The 21,084-nt window shown below is 34.3% G+C and overlaps 1 protein-coding gene across 40 annotated transcripts in view; it reads left to right on the forward strand.

The window, feature by feature from the left end:
• The window catches only part of RIMS1 (regulating synaptic membrane exocytosis 1), a 389,052-nt gene that overhangs the window by 176,062 nt on the left and 191,906 nt on the right, over positions 1-21,084 (forward strand). For 38 of the 40 annotated variants that reach the window (XM_084889208.1, XM_084889221.1, XM_084889224.1 and 35 more), the window contains 2 exons: positions 8,673-8,886; positions 12,218-12,229. In XM_084889208.1, the coding sequence (XP_084745334.1) occupies positions 8,673-8,886; positions 12,218-12,229 (226 nt within the window). The remainder of the gene's footprint in view (positions 1-8,672; positions 8,887-12,217; positions 12,230-21,084) is intronic. The other 2 variants (XM_084889188.1, XM_084889210.1) reach the window with 2 other exon arrangements.

Below are 21,084 nucleotides of genomic sequence, written 5' to 3' on the forward strand. Positions count from 1 at the left end.
GGTGGTGGGGTTCTAGCGCCAGCCATTTGGAGAGTGGCTTCTATGATTCTGCAGCTTCCTGAGTGAAGAACTTTGAGTAGCTGGTTGTGTGCTTTTGTTTGGATGTCATTCCTAGAGACCGTGCCAAGACTCTGTTCCTATTCTCCTTCCAACAATTTTATAGCGCCAGATTCCATCAGTTAACCTTTTATGCTTCAAAGACTGTGATGTTTATTCTTTTCAACTCAGCTATGATACAAGGGGCTGCTATTTACAATTATCATTAAAAGAAGTTATCATTAAAATGAAACATAATAGAATTTTACTGCTCCTCTCTGTGACAGAGTAGAGGAGACAGTTTCATTAAAAAGGGGGCATGTGTTTGCGGTCCAAGAAACCATTTATTGTAAGTGCATGCATGTTTTTATTTCACAGTCATCTATCTCTGATTATTGAGCTGTCACTCAGTAGAACATATCAACTGGATGCTTATATTCTGATATGTAGGGACTTTAAAAGGTAATTTGATTTCATCTCCACTTCTGAGAAGTTTTAGAACATTCACATTAATTTTATTATCTTAGCATGCCTTCTTGTTTGTTTGCTCTAGTTATTCTGTTAACACTAGCCTGTGTCGTATTTTTATTTCAGAGAACAACCCAAGTTCTAAATTATTTAGGAATATCTTTTTGATCAGCTAAGTGAAAGAAATCTGCCTGGTCATTTAACCCAAAATTATTACTTTACTGACCAACATACATCCATTCCTTGTCACTTGGTATACATTGCCATAAACTACTAGCTAATGTCTATATATAACCTACCTCCTAAGTGGATTGTATATTCCTTGGAGTCAAGAACAGTGCTTTAGAATTGAGGTTACTGTGGGGGTTTTTTTTGTTTTTGTTTTTGTTTTTTGACAATAGTGTGAGGTCAAACTTTAAAAGTAAGCCTCCAATGTATTAGTCTAGCAAAAGGTTTCATTTCTGTCACCAGGATTCTCTCCTGGACATCCTTTAGGTCTTTTGGAGACTCTTACCCAGCATTCTCTGAAGAACACTCCTGCCTTCAGTCTCCATGTCACTAACTTCATGGGCCCTTCTGGTGCCCTGTTCCATGGGTTCTTTGCCAAGGTTGGGAAGGGACACATAGGCCATCCCTCTGGTTTTCAGTACCCAAGCCTTCCCGCCATTGTATGCACATCCCAAAGCAATTCTCCCCATTGAAGGTGTTATGTGCCAACTGCTCTGATCTATGCTCTTCTCTTCATTGTGGGGAAAGCTCTTATTCCCCTTAGCACCTGTTGATTAAACTGTTGGAACTTCAAAGCACTAGCTCCCTCCCCAACCTCCTCCTCTCAGAAAGTCTAGCCTACACTTTGCAAAGGAAAGCCAGGAAGAAAGGTGGATTATCTTCTAGCTCCTGGTCACTTTGCAGATGGAGGAAGGAAAAACACAAAATAGAAATCAGTGAGGTGCTGTGCCAGTTACAGTGATTTTCCTCTACTAGTACCAGTCACTTAGCACCATTCTGTGTGTCTTATTTATAATAAATGATCGGCAAATACTCATTAATTGGTAAGAATGTCATTAATAATTTCCTGTTGAAATTATTTATTTTCCCTTGTAGAATGACATTTAGTTTTTTAGAGGATGGTAAAAAGCTTTTTAGGTATTCATCTTTATTTTCTTCATATGTATGCAATTCATCACCCAACTTGTCTACATTTGGAATCTTGGAGTTTCTTGAGTGCACAGATGTTAAAATCATGCAATGATTATTGCATAGTGAAACAATGGAAAACACCCAGGGATAAAACCAAGGTTTCTATATCACTGATTTCTTTTTAAAAGCACTGCATATTTTATAACACTCTGCATTTCCTATGTAGATCATTTAAATCTGAGATTTGTGATCATATGTTTCGTCAACCTAGCTAATCAATAATAATATATTGTTAATTCTAAAATTGAAATGTACAAATAAATTTCACAAAAAAACTTTACATTTGCAGTCCTGCATTTACTGTAATACCATGTAATAAAATATGCATTTCCATTTATTATTCATAATAGAACCCTGTCACATATTTGATATGGATTAAAGCATTAGAACATCAGATACAAAAAATAAATATGCTGTTTATGGTTTCACTACCAGTATCCTGATTCCAAAGGCACATTTTATTGTGAGGACAACATCTTGACAGTGTGAGATAGCAGAGTAATGTAAGGAGAATACAAATTGAAAAAAGGGTATTAAGGTTGGATTTTAAGAGACAGCTCAGTACAGCATTGCAAAAGGTTACAGAGCAAGTAGATTTTCAGGAAGTAGAGTAATAACTGTGGCTCCTTCTTCCCTCCCTATTTCCCTCCTCCCCCTTTCCCTTTCTCCTTTCTTTTTCTAATGCCTGCTGCTAGATAAAAAAAAAAGAAAAAAAAAAAAAAAAGGAAGCACACTGGGAAATGAGTCCCACAGGTTGGCAGGGACTTGGGTTGGATTTGTTCTTTCAGTGCAAGGAAAGGAGTCCTATTCTTGGAAGGAAGGGGGTCCTATCTGTAAGTAGAGGAAGAAGCCTATGAAGATGTAAGAGAGTTCTGGGTTAGTAAACAGCATTATGCCCTTTTCTGATGTCCAAACCAGTAGTATAAACATGGCCTATTGCCAAAACCAGGAAGGGACTTTAGCTGCCTGCGAGAAGAAGGTACAAATGGCTACAGGCCACCAAGCTGGCATAGGAAGGACGTGAATCCTGGTAGAGTTTGGAGAGATGGCCGTGTGAATGGCTTCGTGAATTGTTAGGTAAAGCTCTTGGCAAACAACTGCTCTGGGTATTTCCCTCTGGGAGGAGAACACTGTCCTCAGTGCCTGCATACATAGGAGCCACTCTGAGGGCTGGATTTTTCTCCTACTTTCGTGAGACTGGAAGAGAACACTCCTCTAAGATGTTTGTTCCATGCAGAAAGTGAGAATCTAGAGACCTCCCCCTCATAACTCAAATCTGGAAGCCTCATCTTACAAACTGTCCTGCTGTGGCCTAATGGAGAAGGACCTACTGCTGTCTGCCCACCTCTCTCAGCTCGGGAGACCCCGCAGGCTGAGCTGTACCTACACTCAGGAAAGCAGCAATGTGTTCACAAATCATCAAGAAAGAATGCTGAGTCTTTTGGGAGGACATAGTGGCTTGAGAAAAGAGAATTTGGCAATGAATAGTGTTTAGGAGTTGAAAATGAATGGAAGTTATTTCAGGCATACCTCAGAGATGTTTTGGGTTCATTTCCAGACCTCCCCTAATGAAGCAAATTTGCAATGAGTCACATGGATTCTGTGGTTTCCCAGTGTATATAAAAGTTATGTTTACACTATACTGTAGTCTAAGTGTGCAATTGCATTATGTCTAAAAAAATGTACATGCCTTAATTTAAAAATAATTTATTGCTAAGAAATGCTAACACTCATCTGAGCCTTCAGCAAGTGCATCTTGCTGGTGGAGGGTCTTCCCTTGATGTTGATGGCTGCTGCTGACCAAGGTGGTGATTGCCAAGGGCTAGGTGGGCTGTGGCAATTTCTTGAAATAAGACCACCATGAAGTTTGCCACATCTATTGACTCTTCCTCTCACAGATGAATTCCCTGTAGCATGCGATGTTGTTTCATAGCATTTATCCACCATTGAACTTCTTTCAAAATTGGAGTCAATCCCCCAAGCCTTGTGACTGCTTTATCAACCAAGCTTGTGTAATATTCTAAGTCCTTTGTTATTATCTCAACACTCTTCCCAGCATCTCCACCAGGAGTGGATTCTATCGCTGGAAACCACTTTCTCTGCTCATCCATAAGAAGCAACTCTTCCAGGATTAATGAAGTGTAGTTACCTTCATTAGTTATCCTAGCTGGATAACTTGCTGCAGCATCTATCTCTGCACTTGCTGCTTCACCTTGCACTTTTATGTGTCAGAGATGCTTCTTTCCTTAAACCTCACGGACCAACCTCTGCTCTCTCAGCCGTATGTAGAAGAGTTAGTGCCTGGCTCTGGATTAGGCTTCGGTTTAAGGAAATGTTGTGGCTGGTTTGATCTTCTATCTAGAACACCAAAACTTTCTCCATATCAGCAATAAGGCTGCTATGCTTTCTTATCATGACTGTGTTCACTGGAGTAGCACTTTTAATTTCCTTCAAGTATTTTACTTTTGCATATACAACTTGGCTAACTGTTTGGCATACCAGGCCTAGCCTTCAGCCTATTTGTCTTTTGGCTGCCGTTTTTTTTTTCTTCTAAGCTTATTATTTTTTTAGCTTTTGATTTAAAGAGAAATGTGTGATTATTCCTTCACTTGTACACTTAGAGGCCATTGTAGGGTTATTATTGGCCAAATTTCAATATTTTTGTGACTCAGCGTTTAGGGAGGCCTGAGGAGAGGAGAGAGAGAGGAGAATGGCCAGTAGGTGGAACACACACAACATTTAAGTTCATTGTCTGATACGGCCGTGGTTGGTGGTACCCTAAAGCAATTGCAACAATAACATCAAAGTCACTGATCACAGATCACTATAAAAATGAAAAAGTCTGAAATATTGCAAAAATTACTAAAATGTGACACAGAGGGAGCAAATGCTGTTGAAAAAAGATGGTGCTGATAGCCGGATGCAAGATTACCACGAACCGTCAATTGTAAACAACGCAATACTGAGAAGCACAGTAAAACGAGGTATGCCTCTAGTGAGCAGGAGGCACGACCCTGCTCTACCAAAGTTTCATGGCCTGAGTTCACCTGCATAACTTTTTCTTTCCCATGGTCAGCTCTTGTTCATTAGCCATGACCAAAAATTGGCATTATTTGACAGATAACACTTTTCTGAGTCCAGAAAACCTTTTATTTTCATGTGAAATCCATATTTATTGTCATACTTTATGTGAACTCAATGTAAGATCTGAAGGATGTGAATTTAAAATAATATATTCAGATAGAAAGGAAAAGCAAGCCCATGACAATAAGTAATTCCTTATAAGTAAAATGGGAATAATAAGATTATCTTTATAGTTATTATTTGTTTAAACATATGTAGATCCTCTTAACATTAATTAGATGGCATAAGTGGTCAATTTTATTTTACACATAATAATGTCACATACATTCATTTTGTTCAATTCTTATGGCACTCATTTGTTGGTGATATTTGATGAGATAGAACTGCATTTTTTCTTTTTAATATGAAACTTTTCATACATACAAGGAGGGCAAAGAAAAGAATAAAGCATACCTAATGCATTCACCATTCATTTTAAGAAGTACCGTAAAACATTTCTAGTACTTTTTAAGCCTGGGCTTGGAAAAATTTCATATCAGCATGAAAACAATATGTATTCTCCCTTATGAGTACAATAAATATAGTACTCATCAAGTTTAACAAGTTTAGTCTCCTGGGCAGATATATACATATCTAAATTTTTTATTGTGTTGTTCAACTCTCCTCTATCATTATTTTTTATATGTCTGGTATGTTGATTACAGAGAGGGAGGTGAGTAAAATATCCTATAATGAAGATGGATTTCTCTGTCCTAGTGGTTTTATCATTTTTTTCTTTATATGTTATTATATGCACTCAAGTTTAGAATTATCATGTACAACATGAAATTATTACTTTTTAAATAGTAGGTTAACCTCTTTAGAGTAAAGCTAGAGTAAATAATATATGTTTGTTATTGTTCTTGTTAATATTTCCCTGGAGTATGTTTTTTTCAACCACTTATTTCAAACATTCTGTGCCTGCATAGTTTGGTTATTGCTCCTCTAAACCTTATTAAACTGATTTTAAAAAATCTAATGTGGTGTAGTTGTTTTTCCTCTGACTGGCTTTATTTGCTTAGCATAATAATCTTGTCCATTCATACTATTTCAAATGGTAAAAGATCCTTCTTTATTACAGCTGTATAGTATTCCATAGGATACACACCACAGCTTTTTAATCCATTCATCTACTGATGAGCACTTGCCAGAAAAAGACAAATATCATATGATCTCATTTATGTGGACTCTAATGAACAAAATAAACAGATGAGCAAAATAGGTCCAGAAACATGGAAGCAAGGAACAGACTGACAAATTTCAAAAGGAAGGGGCAGGGGGCATGAAAGATTAAATAAAGAACTTACGTGTGTATATGCATAGTCCATGGATACAGACAATAGTGTGGTAAAGGCCTGGGTGAGTTGGGAACTAGGGGGAAAATGGGTGACATCTGTAATACTTTCAACAAGAAAAATAAATTTAAAAAAATCTAATGTGATGACCTCTGTGTTTCAATGATGCTGTAGTGACTGCAGTTCCTGATGTGCTGGATTGTGTCTGCCATCGCATACCATCACTTCTAATTGTCCTGCTTTATATATGTTTGCTTGTTTCAATTTCTTGTCTTCTTTAGAATGCTCATTTTTCTCATTCCATGTTTTTCCCTCTTCTAGTTTGGATATTGTATACTCTATTTCAGATATTTTGGTAGCTACGTAACTAAATTTTTGTTTGCAGTCACTTGTACAAAAGTTAAAACATGTTCTTGGTCGCAGAGACTCAGTGCATGTCTATGGCAGCTGTTTGTGTCAGAACTTTGTTCCTTTTCTGAATTACGGCTCCTGTTTCATTGTTCTCCTTCGAGAATCTCCATACCTTCTTTCCAACTCAAACATGAATTAAAGTGTATTCTTTTAAATATTTTCCAGAATGTGTGGCAATATAATTTTTCAGGATATTTAGTCCTCAGCATGAACTTGTTTGTAAATTTCTTTTTTCTTTTTTTTTCTTTTGTATTTTCTTAAGTGGATTTAATTTGGTGGTTGTCACAATAAATACTAATTCATGGACTCCCTCTATGCTAAAAGTTTATTTCTGTTTCTTTGATTTGAGGTATTTTGTTACTTCTACTCCTTAATAATTATTTTCTTTAATACAAGTTTTAGGATTTTCAGTGCTATTTTGTATGGTTACTTTTCAAATAATAGATACCCACAGTTCTTTCTTATTGTGCTATGCTTTTTTTTTTAATGCAATGTATTCAATAACTTCAATAAATTGATCAAGTATTCTTGCATTTATCAAATAACATATCACTATGTCCTTCTATAAACTGAAATTAACTAGTCTTTAAGTTGAAAAAGTTTCAGATTCTAAAGTACTTTATGTGCTTTAATTATGGGAATTAACTAGGAAAAAAAAGTGTCAATGGGCAAAGTAGGAAAGGTATTTCAGAATTTTAAAAGTAATCAGTAAATTTCTGCTCAAAAGCTATTGATGTCAAAAGGAAAACATAATGAAATCCCAGTACTTCAAGTGCAGTGCTTGGACTAAACTTACTTGGTTCTGTTTCCAGGCAGTGCCAGCTCCCCACAGTTATGTTAGATGTGGTGGGTCAAGCTAACTGCTCGAGTGAACAAGAGCATGTGTGTGCTCTGTGTCCTTGGGCCGTGGTCAGCAAACTGTGGCTCGCGAGCCACATGCGGCTCTTTAGCTCCTTGAGTGTGGCTCTTCCACAAAATACCACGGCCTGGGCAAGACTATTTTGAAGAAATGGCATTAGAAGAAGTTTAAGTTTAAAAAATTTGGCTCTCAAAAGAAATTTTAATCGTTGTACTATTGATATTTGGCTCTGTTGACTAATGAGTTTGCCGACCACTGTCCTAGGGACTACTCACGCCCAGCAAAGGAGCTCTGAGACCCAGATGCAATTGATTAGCCACTTCCCAGAAGCTTCTCTTTTGGTGTGACAGCCAATGACTGTTGGCTAGGCCTGGGATGACTCTCTCCGTTCTCATTTACAAAACTAAGGCATCCTTTCACTGGGGAGTCACTGGATAGCCTCATGTTCTATACAGAACAGCTAATGGTGTCTGCTTGTAAAGATTTAATATTGAGGGATCTGAACCAATGTGGAGGGGAGGAAACTTGAATCATATTAACTGTAGATGTGGGGCATGTAAAAATCTGAATATGTACAAGGTGTGGTTCAGAACATTTAATGTGACTTAGAAGAGCCGCCATGTTAAAATACAATGTGTAAGCTATCATTCTGTATATTTTATCAAATACTTGAAGCAAAATACACAGTTTATAGGAGGAGGGGGTGAAGGAAGATACATTGTGGAACACAGACTGCCTAGCAACATAGTTTAGAAGGTCTTTCCCCTCAAGTATGGATCATACACACATAATGGATTATGGAATCAATGTACTGTGACACTTTTGAAAGGTAGTAATCAGTATTAAATTTAGAGTAAGATAGAAAATACCAGAGAACATCATATAGAGTTATTAGGCTGACTATTTTGCATAACTTCTGCTTCGGTTATATACACACAGGAGTGGAAGGAGTTGAGACCTAGTTGAAATACTCTGAAAGCCACCTGTCTAAAGAGGCAGAGGCATGGAGCGGGTACATGAATTCCACTGTTGGGAGCAAACAGTGATTCTATAGGGTCTACTTACGTCTGTGTGGTTCAGTGCAGGTAAAATCGGGACTAATAGAATACATGCTAATTCATTTCTTACCTTTGTAGCTAAGACTTGTGGGGAAGTTGCTCTGTAGGTTTTGCTTTAGCTCAAATAGCTATGATTCTATTCTGTTTTTTCTTTGGGGGGGGGGGGCGGGAAATGTGTCTTCCATCATTTATTTAGTTTGCTACCATTTTCTCTTTTGCCAGGAGATTGCATCAACAATTTGAAAGCTACAAGGAACAAGTGAGAAAAATAGGGGAAGAAGCACGGCGTTACCAGGGCGAGCACAAAGACGATGCTCCGACTTGTGGCATCTGTCGCAAAACCAAGTTTGCCGATGGGTGCGGCCATCTCTGCTCCTACTGCCGCACCAAGTTCTGCGCCCGCTGCGGAGGCCGCGTGTCTCTGCGGTCCAACAACGTGAGTACCCCGGGGGCGCGAGGGAAATGTTGAATGTGGAAACCAATCTGCACGCTTCCCAAGCAGAAATAACGCGTGCGTGTGAGAGAGAAAACGTGTGCATCAATGTACACATGAATATGACCCGCCCCATTGCGTTTTTGGGTTTTTCATAAGATTCACAGTAGTGTAGTAGTGATGAAAATAATTCATAAAAAGATAGTTTCTATATGTTGTATCTTTTTATTTTTTAAATATATTTTATTGATTTTTTACAGAGAGGAAGAGAGAGGGATAGAGAGTTAGAAACATCGATGAGAGAGAATCATCGATCAGCTGCCTCTTGCATACCCCCTACTGGGGATGTGCCCGCAACCAAGGTACATGCCCTTGACCAGAATCATCCGTAGGCCGACGCTCTATCCACTGAGCCAAACTGGTTTCGGCTATATGTTGTATCTTTAAAAAAAAAAAAAAAAAAAAAAAAAAAAAAAAAATATATATATATATATATATATATATATATATATATATATTCAGAGAGGAAGGGAGAGGGAGAGAAAATCATAGATCAGTTGCCTCCTGCACCCCTCCTACTAGGGATGGAGCCCTTGACTGGAATCCAAGCTGGGATCCTTTAGTCCCCAGGCTGGTGGTGCTCAGTCCACCAAACCAAACCAGCTAGGGCTATATGTTGTATATTAATAAATTATTCCCATTCAGAATCAACTGATTTATCTTTAGTAAATGTGTTTTCTGAAAAATGCAGTACACGCAGGGAGAGTGTCATGAGTTGTACAACTTGTAAGTTACGGCCAGTTCTTGTAAAAAACACAAAACAAAACCCTCCTTTAGTTTCTGCAACATTGGTTTCAGAGTGGATGAAGGTAAAATGCAAAGTAAACTGTATGACATTAAATGTAATGTAATTTCATATCATGTTAAAGAAATGTAGTGCTTATTTTACCTCATGGAAATTATTCCAATTTTTAAAGAATATGTTAATGCATTTTAATGTGCTTTTTAAAAACGTATTTGTCCTCTATGATATATAGTCTCACTTGATGTAGTTTCCTTAGTTGCCTTACATAACAGCTACTCTTCCATTATACCAGTACTGTAAATATATTCAAAATTTTGAGACAATTAAGATGCTAATATAAGGGACTTGATATTTATAATTTGTGAAATACTAGATTAATTATAATAAGTAGTTTAGAACACATTTTAATGTTGTACTTCATTATATTCCATATATTAGTACAGTATAATTATTCATAGGGATGTCTGTATGAGTTTTCTTTGATACAGACCTTCAACGTGATGTAGAAGTTAAGATGATCACAGACAATAGTGTGGTGAAGGTCTGGAAAGGGGGGAGGGGGTGTACAAGGGGTCAATAGGAGAAAAAGGAGGACATCTGTAATACTTTCAATAAAAAGATAACATTTAAAGAAGATTATCATAATTCCCATTGCTAGTTTAAAGAATTTTACGTATTATCTAATCATGTCTAGACTTTAACTTAATGCAAAGTTATATTTAAAAATAACAGGAGTGCTTTAGGCACTCTTTATATCTTCCTAATTTGGAAAATCACTGTTAAAATTACACTGAACATCCCAATCAGCATTGTATTTTTTGGGAGTGTCTTTGAGTAGCAGGTAGGGTATTCTAAAATCTTTTCCAGTAGAATTAAGGCATTCAGTAAAATACTGTGTTTCCCTGAAAATAAGACATCCTCCGAAAATAAGACCTACTTACAGGTTTCCTTCTGAGTGAAATATAAGGCATCCCCTGAAAATAAGGCCCCCCTAGGCTAAACATGAGAGATTTGGTCCACTGATTCTGAAAGAAATGGAGTCAAAAGAAATTCACCAGGAAATTCAGGAATTGGATTGTTATGATGATGTTCCAGAAGATGATGACATGATTGTCATTGAATAAATGAGTAAATTCTTGATACTGTAGGATTCACAGTTTGTCTGGTTTGTGTTGACAACTACCGTACTACCGTACCGTATACAGGTAATAAATTTCCTTTATCTTCATTTAACAATAAATGTGTATTCTTCTTCATGGAAAAATAAGACATCCCCTGAAAATAAGACCTAGCGCATCTTTGGGAGCAAAAATTAATATAAGACACTGTCTTATTTTCGGGGAAACAGGGTAGATATTATACTTTAACATGAGTCTACTATTATCTTATGGCCTTGGAAAGATAATTCAATTAAAATAGTTAAAATTAGGTCTTCATGAAATGCATATTTTTATGCTTTATTCTTATAGCCTCATAAGTTTTCTTTTTTACTTCTAAAAGTTGTATGCCACCTTTAAGACTTTCTAGAAAAACCTTGGGTTAAGATATTGTCTGGCACATAAAAAGTGTGCAAGACCTATTAATTTTCCTTTATTTAGTATTCTTAAACATGCTGTATTGGAATGAATTCTCAGAAATCAGACCTGGGAATGATATTTTAGGGAGCAAATTGGCTGCATTAATGCTGGCTGAGTGTGTTTAACCTCCCATTGTAAGTTTGAGGCAAACTAATATAAATATAGTTAACCATTGATATATTAAAATATTAGGGTTAAACTCATGTTTTAAAAAGGAAAGGTGTTTAAAGAAAATTGAGCTAAGAGAGAATACTTTGGAGTAGACAATCTCTCCTAATGTCCATCCATCCATCTTTACTAAATCCAATCCAATTTTTGGGGGAAAAAATCCAAAAGAACAAAATTAAAAAAAAAATAACACCCACAACTTAAACTATTTAATTTTGAACATAAGACAAAAAATGTAAAACATTATTTTTTGTATGATAATTAACTGTTTAAATGTGTATTACAAATAAATATTGCTTGTGGAATAATTTATGGTTAAAATAAAATATTTTTTTACTTATTACAAACATTTCCCATTCTTAGATTTTTTCAATTTGTAACTATAAATGTTTTAATACAAATTTGATAAAATTATTCACACATGTTAATGTATCTTTTAATAATAGGTAGACTATGCTAGTGAATTAAGCTTTCTTTCTGAAGAATCTTTTAAATGTATATTTCATAATCCAATTTCTAAAAATTTTAGAAATTATAGTACCCAAGTTTTATATCTAGCTGTTAGCAGGATCCATATACATGCAATTTTCAATGAAAGATTGAACAATGACTATTTGGAGGGAAGAGTAAACATTTAATTTTCAATATGCCTGTATTTTAACACTTAAGAGTGACATATAATTGTTTTTCTTAAAAATCTATTTATTAATATATGCCTTATTTTGTTTTTCTCTTCCTCTCTTTCTTCTTTCTTTACTCTGCTTCCTTGGATGCTTTCCCAAAGGAGGACAAAGTGGTTAGAATTCATGATTTCTTTTCTATCATTTGTTATATAATGTTGTAAACTTTATTAAGTGAATGTTTCACCTACTATTGTTAATCACTATATTTCACAAAGAAATTATATGCTAGAAAGAGCTCATTCCCAGTTCTCATGGGAAAAATAATAAAATGAATATCTAGGAACATTACAGAGTTTATATTAATAGGTAAAGTTTGGGTAGTTTCCATTTATGCGAACGGTGTTATTTAATATAATTTAAACCATTATGAACTTATATGTCTTCTTAGCTCTCTGAGTTTTGATGATGTCAGGAGCAGTAAAGTCTAAGGGACTTGACCTCTCTTAACACTCAGTAGATGCAGAGGTTGGTCATTTGACACTTAACTGCAAAGGAATGGAATGAACTGACTAAGTGAAGAGAATGGATGTAATTTAAATGAAGAGCTCCAAAAAGTAATTTTTCTATAGAACACAAGTAGCAGAGTTGTCATATTAAACCACATTTTATACCATTCTCTTCTCCTCGTGCATAGAAATCACACCCTGGGGGAGTGAAAGGTCACTTTGAACTCTTATCTGCTGTAGAAACCACACAGGCTGTGCTCAGGAAGATAGGGTCCAAGTGGAACCTTCAGCCAGCCTGTCCTTTGAGTGTACACTATACACTTTCATTCAGTGTAAAGTACAATTTCTCTGTAGCTCATTGATTTCCCAATATGAGACTGAGACAGTGAGTATTTGGGGTTCAATATATCAACTCAGCTGCCTTTGTTAAACTGTTTTCAAGTTTAAATGATGTACTGCTGTGCATAAATAGCAAGCATGACATTAAATTGAACATTAAGTGTGTTTTAAAATTTGATGCTAGTATATGTTCAGCAGTGTTTTTCTGTAAAAAAGAAGTCAGATTGAAAATTATCTAGTTTGTTTTCACTAAATGTGTTTGTCTTTACCAATAGTGGTACATGATATCATTTTTTTTGGGGGGGGGCTTTTATTTTAATGTAAAATATACTGTATTAGAAAAAATACAATTAGAATGTTATATCTTTGTTGTCATGAATATTATTATTTTGGATGAGTCCACTTCAAAAATAGATAATTTTTAATTCCTTTAACTAGTAAAAGTTTAAGTAAATAATAATGCTGGTGTTATGAGCACTTGGTGTTAAGACTTCAGCTATTCTTGCAGGGCTGGCCAGACTCATTGTCCTTTTGATAACACTTCCCAAAATGGTAGTTATTTGTGCTTATTATGGTTACTGACATTGCAATGAGAGTTTAAGTGGACTTTGTGGTTTTCAGGCTAAAATGCCATCACTTTCAGTTATTTTCTTCTCTTGATTAGTATGCATATATCAACCATTTATTTTTAAGTAGTTTGTCATATGTCATAATTTTATTAAAAAGCTTTTAGCCTTTTCAGGTTGTTCAATGAATTATCTTTCTCATCCAAGAGCACTGAGGCCAGCTCTGTCTTACCTGTGTTAAAGAAAATAAGTGTATATTAAATTGATTGGTGATTCTTTCCCTATTTCTCTGAGCTCTTTCAATTCTGGTAGAGAAATTATAATTTACAGGTGTGTGTGCATGTGTGTGTGTGTGTGTGTGTGTGTGTACACATGTGTGCACGCACGCACAGTCTCCTTTTTGATCAATATAAGATTAATGAATTCTACTTAGTTTTAAATTGCTGAATAATTGTGACTACAGTACTAGTGTATATGATCTGATCTAAGCATAGCTAACATAATTCTTCCTTTTATTAACTCCAACAAGAAGTATTATTGATCACAAATTTTGCATCCTGGCAGTGTTTTATTTTAAAACCACCCTTAGCCTGAATGAAATCTAACAATATCTCAAAAGATTATGTACTTGGATATAAATAAAGTGACTCTCGTAAAGAATCACCTGGCATTTGACATAGGTAATAGCTTATAATAGAGGATTATTTTATATAAGTGTACACTCTCATAGGTAAAATTACGGTCATTTACTTCATTGAAAGTCCTCTCAGCTGGTTTAAATTGCTTTTGTCTCTATTACTCTCTATTTGGTGGCAGAATATTGAATTTAGATAACTCTTTTGATAACATTAGCACTTAGCTATTAGTAAACAAACTGAATTGAATCCTCCAAATTCAGTCCTTTACTGGTTATGATTATCTTCAGTATTTTTTTGGGGGGGAGAGGGACAGGGAAAGGGTGATTGATTTATGAATACAGAAACTAAAAATGAACTTGCTATATTTCTAAATAATCTTTATTTTCACAAAAAAAGTGTCAGGCTGTATAAGGGAAGACTATTTTGTAATAAACATCAGCAATACTATGAAAAATAGAACCCTACCTAATTTTCTTATTCTTTTAAAATGTGTAAGATGCGTATACCTACCTTTTAAACAAGTGTAAAAGATACATTTTTAGTATATCAAGGTAGTAACTAATAAGTTAGGATTTTTTTTAAACTGGCTTCTCATGGCTTTTAAGTGCTATTTGTTTTGAGAAATCATGTTAACTGGTACACTGATGAAGCAAGTATAGTTTTATACAAAAGTTTTGTACAAGAAGTTCATAACAGACAAGGTGAGGTGAAATAAATAGGACAGTGGGGAATTTATAACTGGACTTTTTTTTTTTTAAATCATTAGGTGTTATTTATGGGATGATCAATTCTTAACAACATAAAGAATTTACCCTTACAGACTTTTCTCTTAAATACCAAATTATGATTTTTAAAAATCTCTTGCTAGGGTTAGATAAAAAGAAGCAAGTCAGTAGAATAATAACCATTTTTTAAAAAATGGTTTGAATGACTGCATTAAATATTTATTCTTATTATGAAAAATCTTCTCAGAGTTACCCATATTTAGTCCATGGCATGAGGAAGTATGTGATCATAGTTTCCAAACTTCATTATTTTGAGAAAAGCATCTGTAAAAGTTTGCTTGGACCCACTTTCATGTTCTCTTTTTATTTTTCTAGGTGATTTGACAATGATTTCTCTGCAAAAATGTTCTATTGAAGAGTCTTTCCAGAAATATAATATAGGCCGAAATAGGGAAGTTTATATCTATAGATAAAAATATCAATAAGTAAATATTAGGGTGGATCAAGGGGAGAATTTTCTATAAGTAATTTAATTCTCATTTTGTTGTGCTTGTCATAGAGGGCAGCAAAACATCAAACTGTAAAAACGTTTATGTTGGGTAATTCAGAAAGTTGTAAATTTTTATTCCAAATCTGTTCTGGGAATTTGCTATATTGTTTTTCAAGGGCATGGATTTTAATTTCTTACACGTAGCATTACTATTCTGGAAATGTTTGCTAAAATATTCAATCATCATTAGGAAGTTTATGTTGGTTCTTGTTTTGCCCCCAACCTGAAATCATTGTTTAATACACTTTAAAAAATTTGTTTTTGGAAATTACAATTTCACAAGCCAGTGTTAAACACGGATGCACAGTAGCACTAAGGGAGATGCGGCAGGGGGTAGAAATGCAGCCTCTTCTAGTATAAGGGAGCTTCCACAAAGCGAAAGGTAAAACCATGGCAAGAAGCCCCTCGCTTTTGTGAACATCTCTCCTTTATATATCAAGGAGTAAGGTTGCAGGTCATATAATAGCTCTGTGGTTAACATTTTGAGGAACTGATGCAGTGTTTTCCCAATCAGCTGAACAGCAATGTTTGAGGGTTCCAATTTCTCCACATTCTTGTCAATGCTTGTCTGCCCTTCCCCCGTCCCCATAATGATCCTGTTTAATGTGAAATAAAATGATATCTCATTGTGTTTTTCATAAAGCTGATTTTAAGCCAGAGTTTGGTATTTCCAAGGATCCCCTGTGCTGGTGTGGACTTAGGTTCTTGAATAAAAATGTTTTTAAGTCAGCAATTTCTTGAGAATAGATTTTTCTTAAAGGACAAGCACCTTCAAAGTATTAGAAGTTCAGCTTCTTTCTTCCCTCTGGATTCTTTATTTTCCTTACATTAGAATTATGTAAGTAGTTATTAGTCTATATAAATCATTCAGAACAGGAGCTCTGTTAAATTTAAGATACCTTGGAATCTAATATCTGGCTAGACTAGCTATCCTTAGGGTACACACAAATTAAGAGATTTTTATTTTTATTTTTATTGCCAGCTGAAGAGACTATACATGCAGAGAGAAGTTGCAGGTTCATTTTGCCATTCAGGTATAGGTCTGAAATTAACACAGAAACTCTAGCCCAGACCTTAAAGGTATGTTCTTCTTTCAGTCTGCATGGGACATTTTCTTTCTTTCTTTCTTTTTTTTTTTTTTTAATATATTTTATTGATATTTTACAGAGAGGAGGAAGGGAGAGAGATAGAGAGCTAGAAATGTCGATGAGAGAGAAACATCGACCAGCTGCCTCTTGCACACCCCCTACCGGGGATATGCCCGCATCCAATGTATATGCCCTTGACCGGAATCGAACCCGGGACCTTTCAGTCCGCAGACCAACGCTCTACCACTGAGCCAAAACGGTTTCCGCGGGACATTTTCTTGAGGGATGTGAGCTTTTATTAGCATGCAAACAAATAGACAGGCATAAAGACTAACAACCAGATTTTCTGATTTCTGCAGTCTAACTTTCAATATATCATTGATGCCTGCCATCCAATAGATTTCATTATATATAGATTCCTTATTGTTGCTGCCACTAGTGGGGAATGGATTATTAGTCATGAGCAAACTCTGTTTTCTCTGATAGAATAGCCACTCCAACTCTCTTATGGTTGCTGTTTACATGGCATGACCTTTTCTATTCCTTTAATTTCATTCTGTTTTTATCTTTGAATATAAAGTCTATTCTAGAATCTTCTGATCCGTAGTCAGACGCGTTATCCATTGCGCCACTGGCCCGGTATATGAATATAAAGTATATTCTATATAAACAGTACGTATTTAGATATTAAAAAATCAATCATGACAATATTTGCCTATTCAATTTTAATCCACTCCTATTTATTATTATTGATATGATTGTATTTATGTCTCCTATTTTATTTTATTTTATTTATTTTTTTTACCTGAGTTCCTATTTTACTGCTTTCTTTTTTCACTAAATAAGTATTTTCTAGTTATATTTTAATAATTTCAGAGATTTTTTATAGTATTTTTGAGTACTTTTTCTTAGTGGCTCTAGGGTTTCCAGTACACATCTTAATTTATCAGAATCTACTTTATATTTCCACTACCTTAATTCCAGTGAAATATGTAAATGTTAACTCTATTGAGCTGCATTTACTTTTTTCCCTTTTCTGTGCTATTATTGTTATTTGCTTTATGTCTATATATGTTACATACCCAACAAGGCATTACTATGATTATTACTTTGTATAATTTTATGTTTTTGAAAGAAAACAAGAGAAGAAATAAGAGCAAGTATATATGTATAAGATCTGTTATATTAACATTCCTAGTTACAATTTTTTGTTTTCCTTATTTCTGCTTGTGGATTCAAGTTACCATCTGGTATCTCTTTCTTACTCCAATACAAATTGCATTTTTTTTTTTCCCATTTGAATTCATACTACTGTCTAGTGTCACTTTCAGCCTTAAGGACTTCCTTTGGTATTTCTTTTTCCTTTTTTCAAGTTTTAGTCAGCTCTACTTATTTATTTATTTTCCTTTCCAGTGAATTTATTAGGTTCACACTGGTTAACAAAATCATACCAGGTGCACAATTCCGCATCATCTATATACTGTATTGTGTGTTCCACACAAGTTCTTTGGTGTATCTCTTTAAGATGAGTTTTCTAGCAATGAATTCTGTCAGTTTTTGTTCATCTAGGAATGTCATTATTTCATCTTCCTTTTTGAAAGATAGTTTTGCTGGATATAATATTATTTGACAGGCTTTCCCCCTTTTAATACTTTGAATATATTATTCCATAGCCTCTGACTTCCAATGTTTTTTTAAGTCAACTATTAATCTTATTAAGATTCTCTTATCATGATGAGTTTGTTTCTCTTGCTGCTTTCAAGAATTTTTCTTTCCCTGTTGCTTTCAACATTTAGTATGATGTGTATGTATTTGGGAATGTATCTCAATGTATTCCTATTACATTCCTTGAATTTCTTGGATATATTATGTTTTCCATCAAATTTGGGAAGTTTTCAGCCCTTATTACTTAAGATTCTTTTTCTGATCTGTTTCTTTTCTCATTATTGCAACTATTGTTACACATGTTAGTGGCACACATCTCTCTTAGTCTCTGTTTATTTTCTTCATTATTTATCCTCTTTTCATCAGATTGCATAGTCATTATTCATCTATTATATCTTTATATTCATGATTTTTTTTCTCTCTATCAATTCAAATCTACAGTTAAAGCTCTCTAGTCAAGTTTTCATTTTGACTTTTGTACTTTTCAACTCTATAATCATTTTATTTTAAAAATAATTTATTTCTCTATATTTCTATATGATGAAACATTATTATTATAACTTCCTTTGTTTTTGAGCATGGTAATTTCAAATTAGTGATTAGGGCCATATAAATAGATCCTTAATTTAAGAATTTTTTTTTTTTTTAGATAATTTTACACTTTGCCCTAAGATATGTGAACAGACACAAAATAATGTAGTATTTTCTGTTTTATAATAGTTGCAATATTTAATAAAATATTACTGTATCAAACATCAAATGAACAATTAAAGTAATTGTCTTCTAATTCAACTTGAAATTATTTTGAAAAGAAAATGTTTAGATTATGTAAACCCATTGTTTAACTTCATCTGTCACAGAGAAAATGAGGGTTTTAGAATTTGAGTTGGCACAATTTAGTAAGCACAGATTTAACCAAAAACATACTTTTATAATTTACTTTTGAGTATATCAGCATTGTTTAAATGTTTTGCAAAGAAATGTCCAACTTAAGTTATTTCATGAAATTGTATCCACACTTAAAGTTAGTTTTATGTAGTATGGGCAAAGTTCTTTTTTGGTAGAGATTTAAAATATGTGCAGATAAGTTTAGAGATTTTCTAGACATTAAGAAGTTGACAGGATGCAGTTGAAAATCCAGAATGCCTGCCCCAGAACTTGTGACTTTTAAAATAAGATCATGTGATTAATTAATTTTTCCAAGATAAATTCTCATGTTATAAACAGTAGAGACTGTTTTAAAGGAATATTAAATCTCCTTTTATTTGTGGACATGTTTTAATTCCTCTGCTTTGCTCTGATTACTTGAATGACACGGATTGTATTTTACTTTATTTTATTTTTGCTGATTTGCTCAACATCTATCATAATGCTGCAAATACAGTCAGCACTTTATGAACTTTGAATGAATGAATGAAGAAATGAATGGCACTTCTCTATATCTTTTATTCCTCGATTAAGTTTTTTGAAATTCTTATGTTTGAAGCTCTAAAATACAATTTTGCATTTTAGCATATCTTCTTTCTCAGTTATTGTATGGAGTTGTTTCATTGAACCAGGGACCTTTGGCTTTAACTTTTCCACGTGGTTCAGATGGCATGGCGTTAGAGAGCTATTTGGTCCCCCTTTTTTCTCACACAAGACTCTGCAAGATACATGAATTAAGAATAATAAGGAGGCTTCCCCAAAGCTATTCTGCTTAACCAAGTTCACATATGAAGCAATCTCAGTAGTGAATGGTGCATTCATGAAAGATGGGAGCAGATAGATTTTAATGTTTGGAGGATTCATTCATTCATGATGTGTAAGCAATCTCCTTTCCATTTCATGAATGTTCAAGGTATGATTAATACACTTCTTGGTTGGTTTTTATTATTAACTGAAATGAATTAATTTACTTCTGTTTATATTTTTATAAGCACATGAGTTTGTTTTAAAGTCAAAAACTTATAGGCACTGAGATTTTTTAGTCATATAAAAAATAGATAACATGCTATTGACGAAGCATGGTATTATTAGAAACTGATTTCACTTGTTCTTTCAATTCACTCTTTTATAAGAAGCAGCGTATTTTTAGAAATATATGACCCAAATACATAATGCATTGTATTTCTGCTATCATTTATAAGCAAATTAAAATAGAAAACACCAAGTTGCATTTACAAAGTAATTATATTTGTTACAAACATTTGGGATTTGTCCTTTTACAGATTTTTCAGTACTCTAAAATACTGCTTCCCCCCACTTTGATTTTTGTTTAATGCAATAGAAAGTATTTGAGTAAAAAATATAATATTATAGTCTAATATAGTATTCTTCTGTAGAAAGCTACTGCATGTTTTTTGTGATTTTTAAATGCTTTTTGTGTTATTTCTTTTTAATTTTATTTCAGAAAGTTAAAACTGTGTAGTTAATTCTTCTACTTGAGTAGTTGGCTATAGAAAATATATAATCTCCTACTCCTTATTCAACTGTGTGGTTATAGTAATTTAATGCAAATAATGTTCTATCAGTTTAGTTGGAATATCACTTATATATTTAACTGCATGTATTAAGATGCTTTTTTATAAACCAGATTTTTTAAATATACATTTTAAAATTTATTTTTAGAGAGAGAGAAAGGGAGAGGGAGAGGGAGAGAGAAACGTTAATGTGAAAGTGAGACTTTGATCAGCTGCCTCCTGTATGCCCCCTACCAGGGATTGAGCCCACACCCAGGCATGTGCCCTGACTGGGAATCAAACCATCAACCTTTCAGTGCACTGAACATCACCCAACTAACTAAGCCACACCCACCAGGGCTGAACTCAAATTTTTTTTGTTTGCATTCACAGAAAACATTAAAAATTATATTATTATTTTAAAAATATATTTTATTGATTTCAGAGAGGAAGGGGGAGGGAGAGAGAGATAGAAACTCAATGACGAGAAAGAATCATTGGTTAGTTTTC

Source organism: Pipistrellus hanaki, assembly GCF_964339955.1.
Source record: "Pipistrellus hanaki genome assembly, chromosome: 7".
NCBI lineage: Eukaryota > Metazoa > Chordata > Mammalia > Chiroptera > Vespertilionidae > Pipistrellus > Pipistrellus hanaki.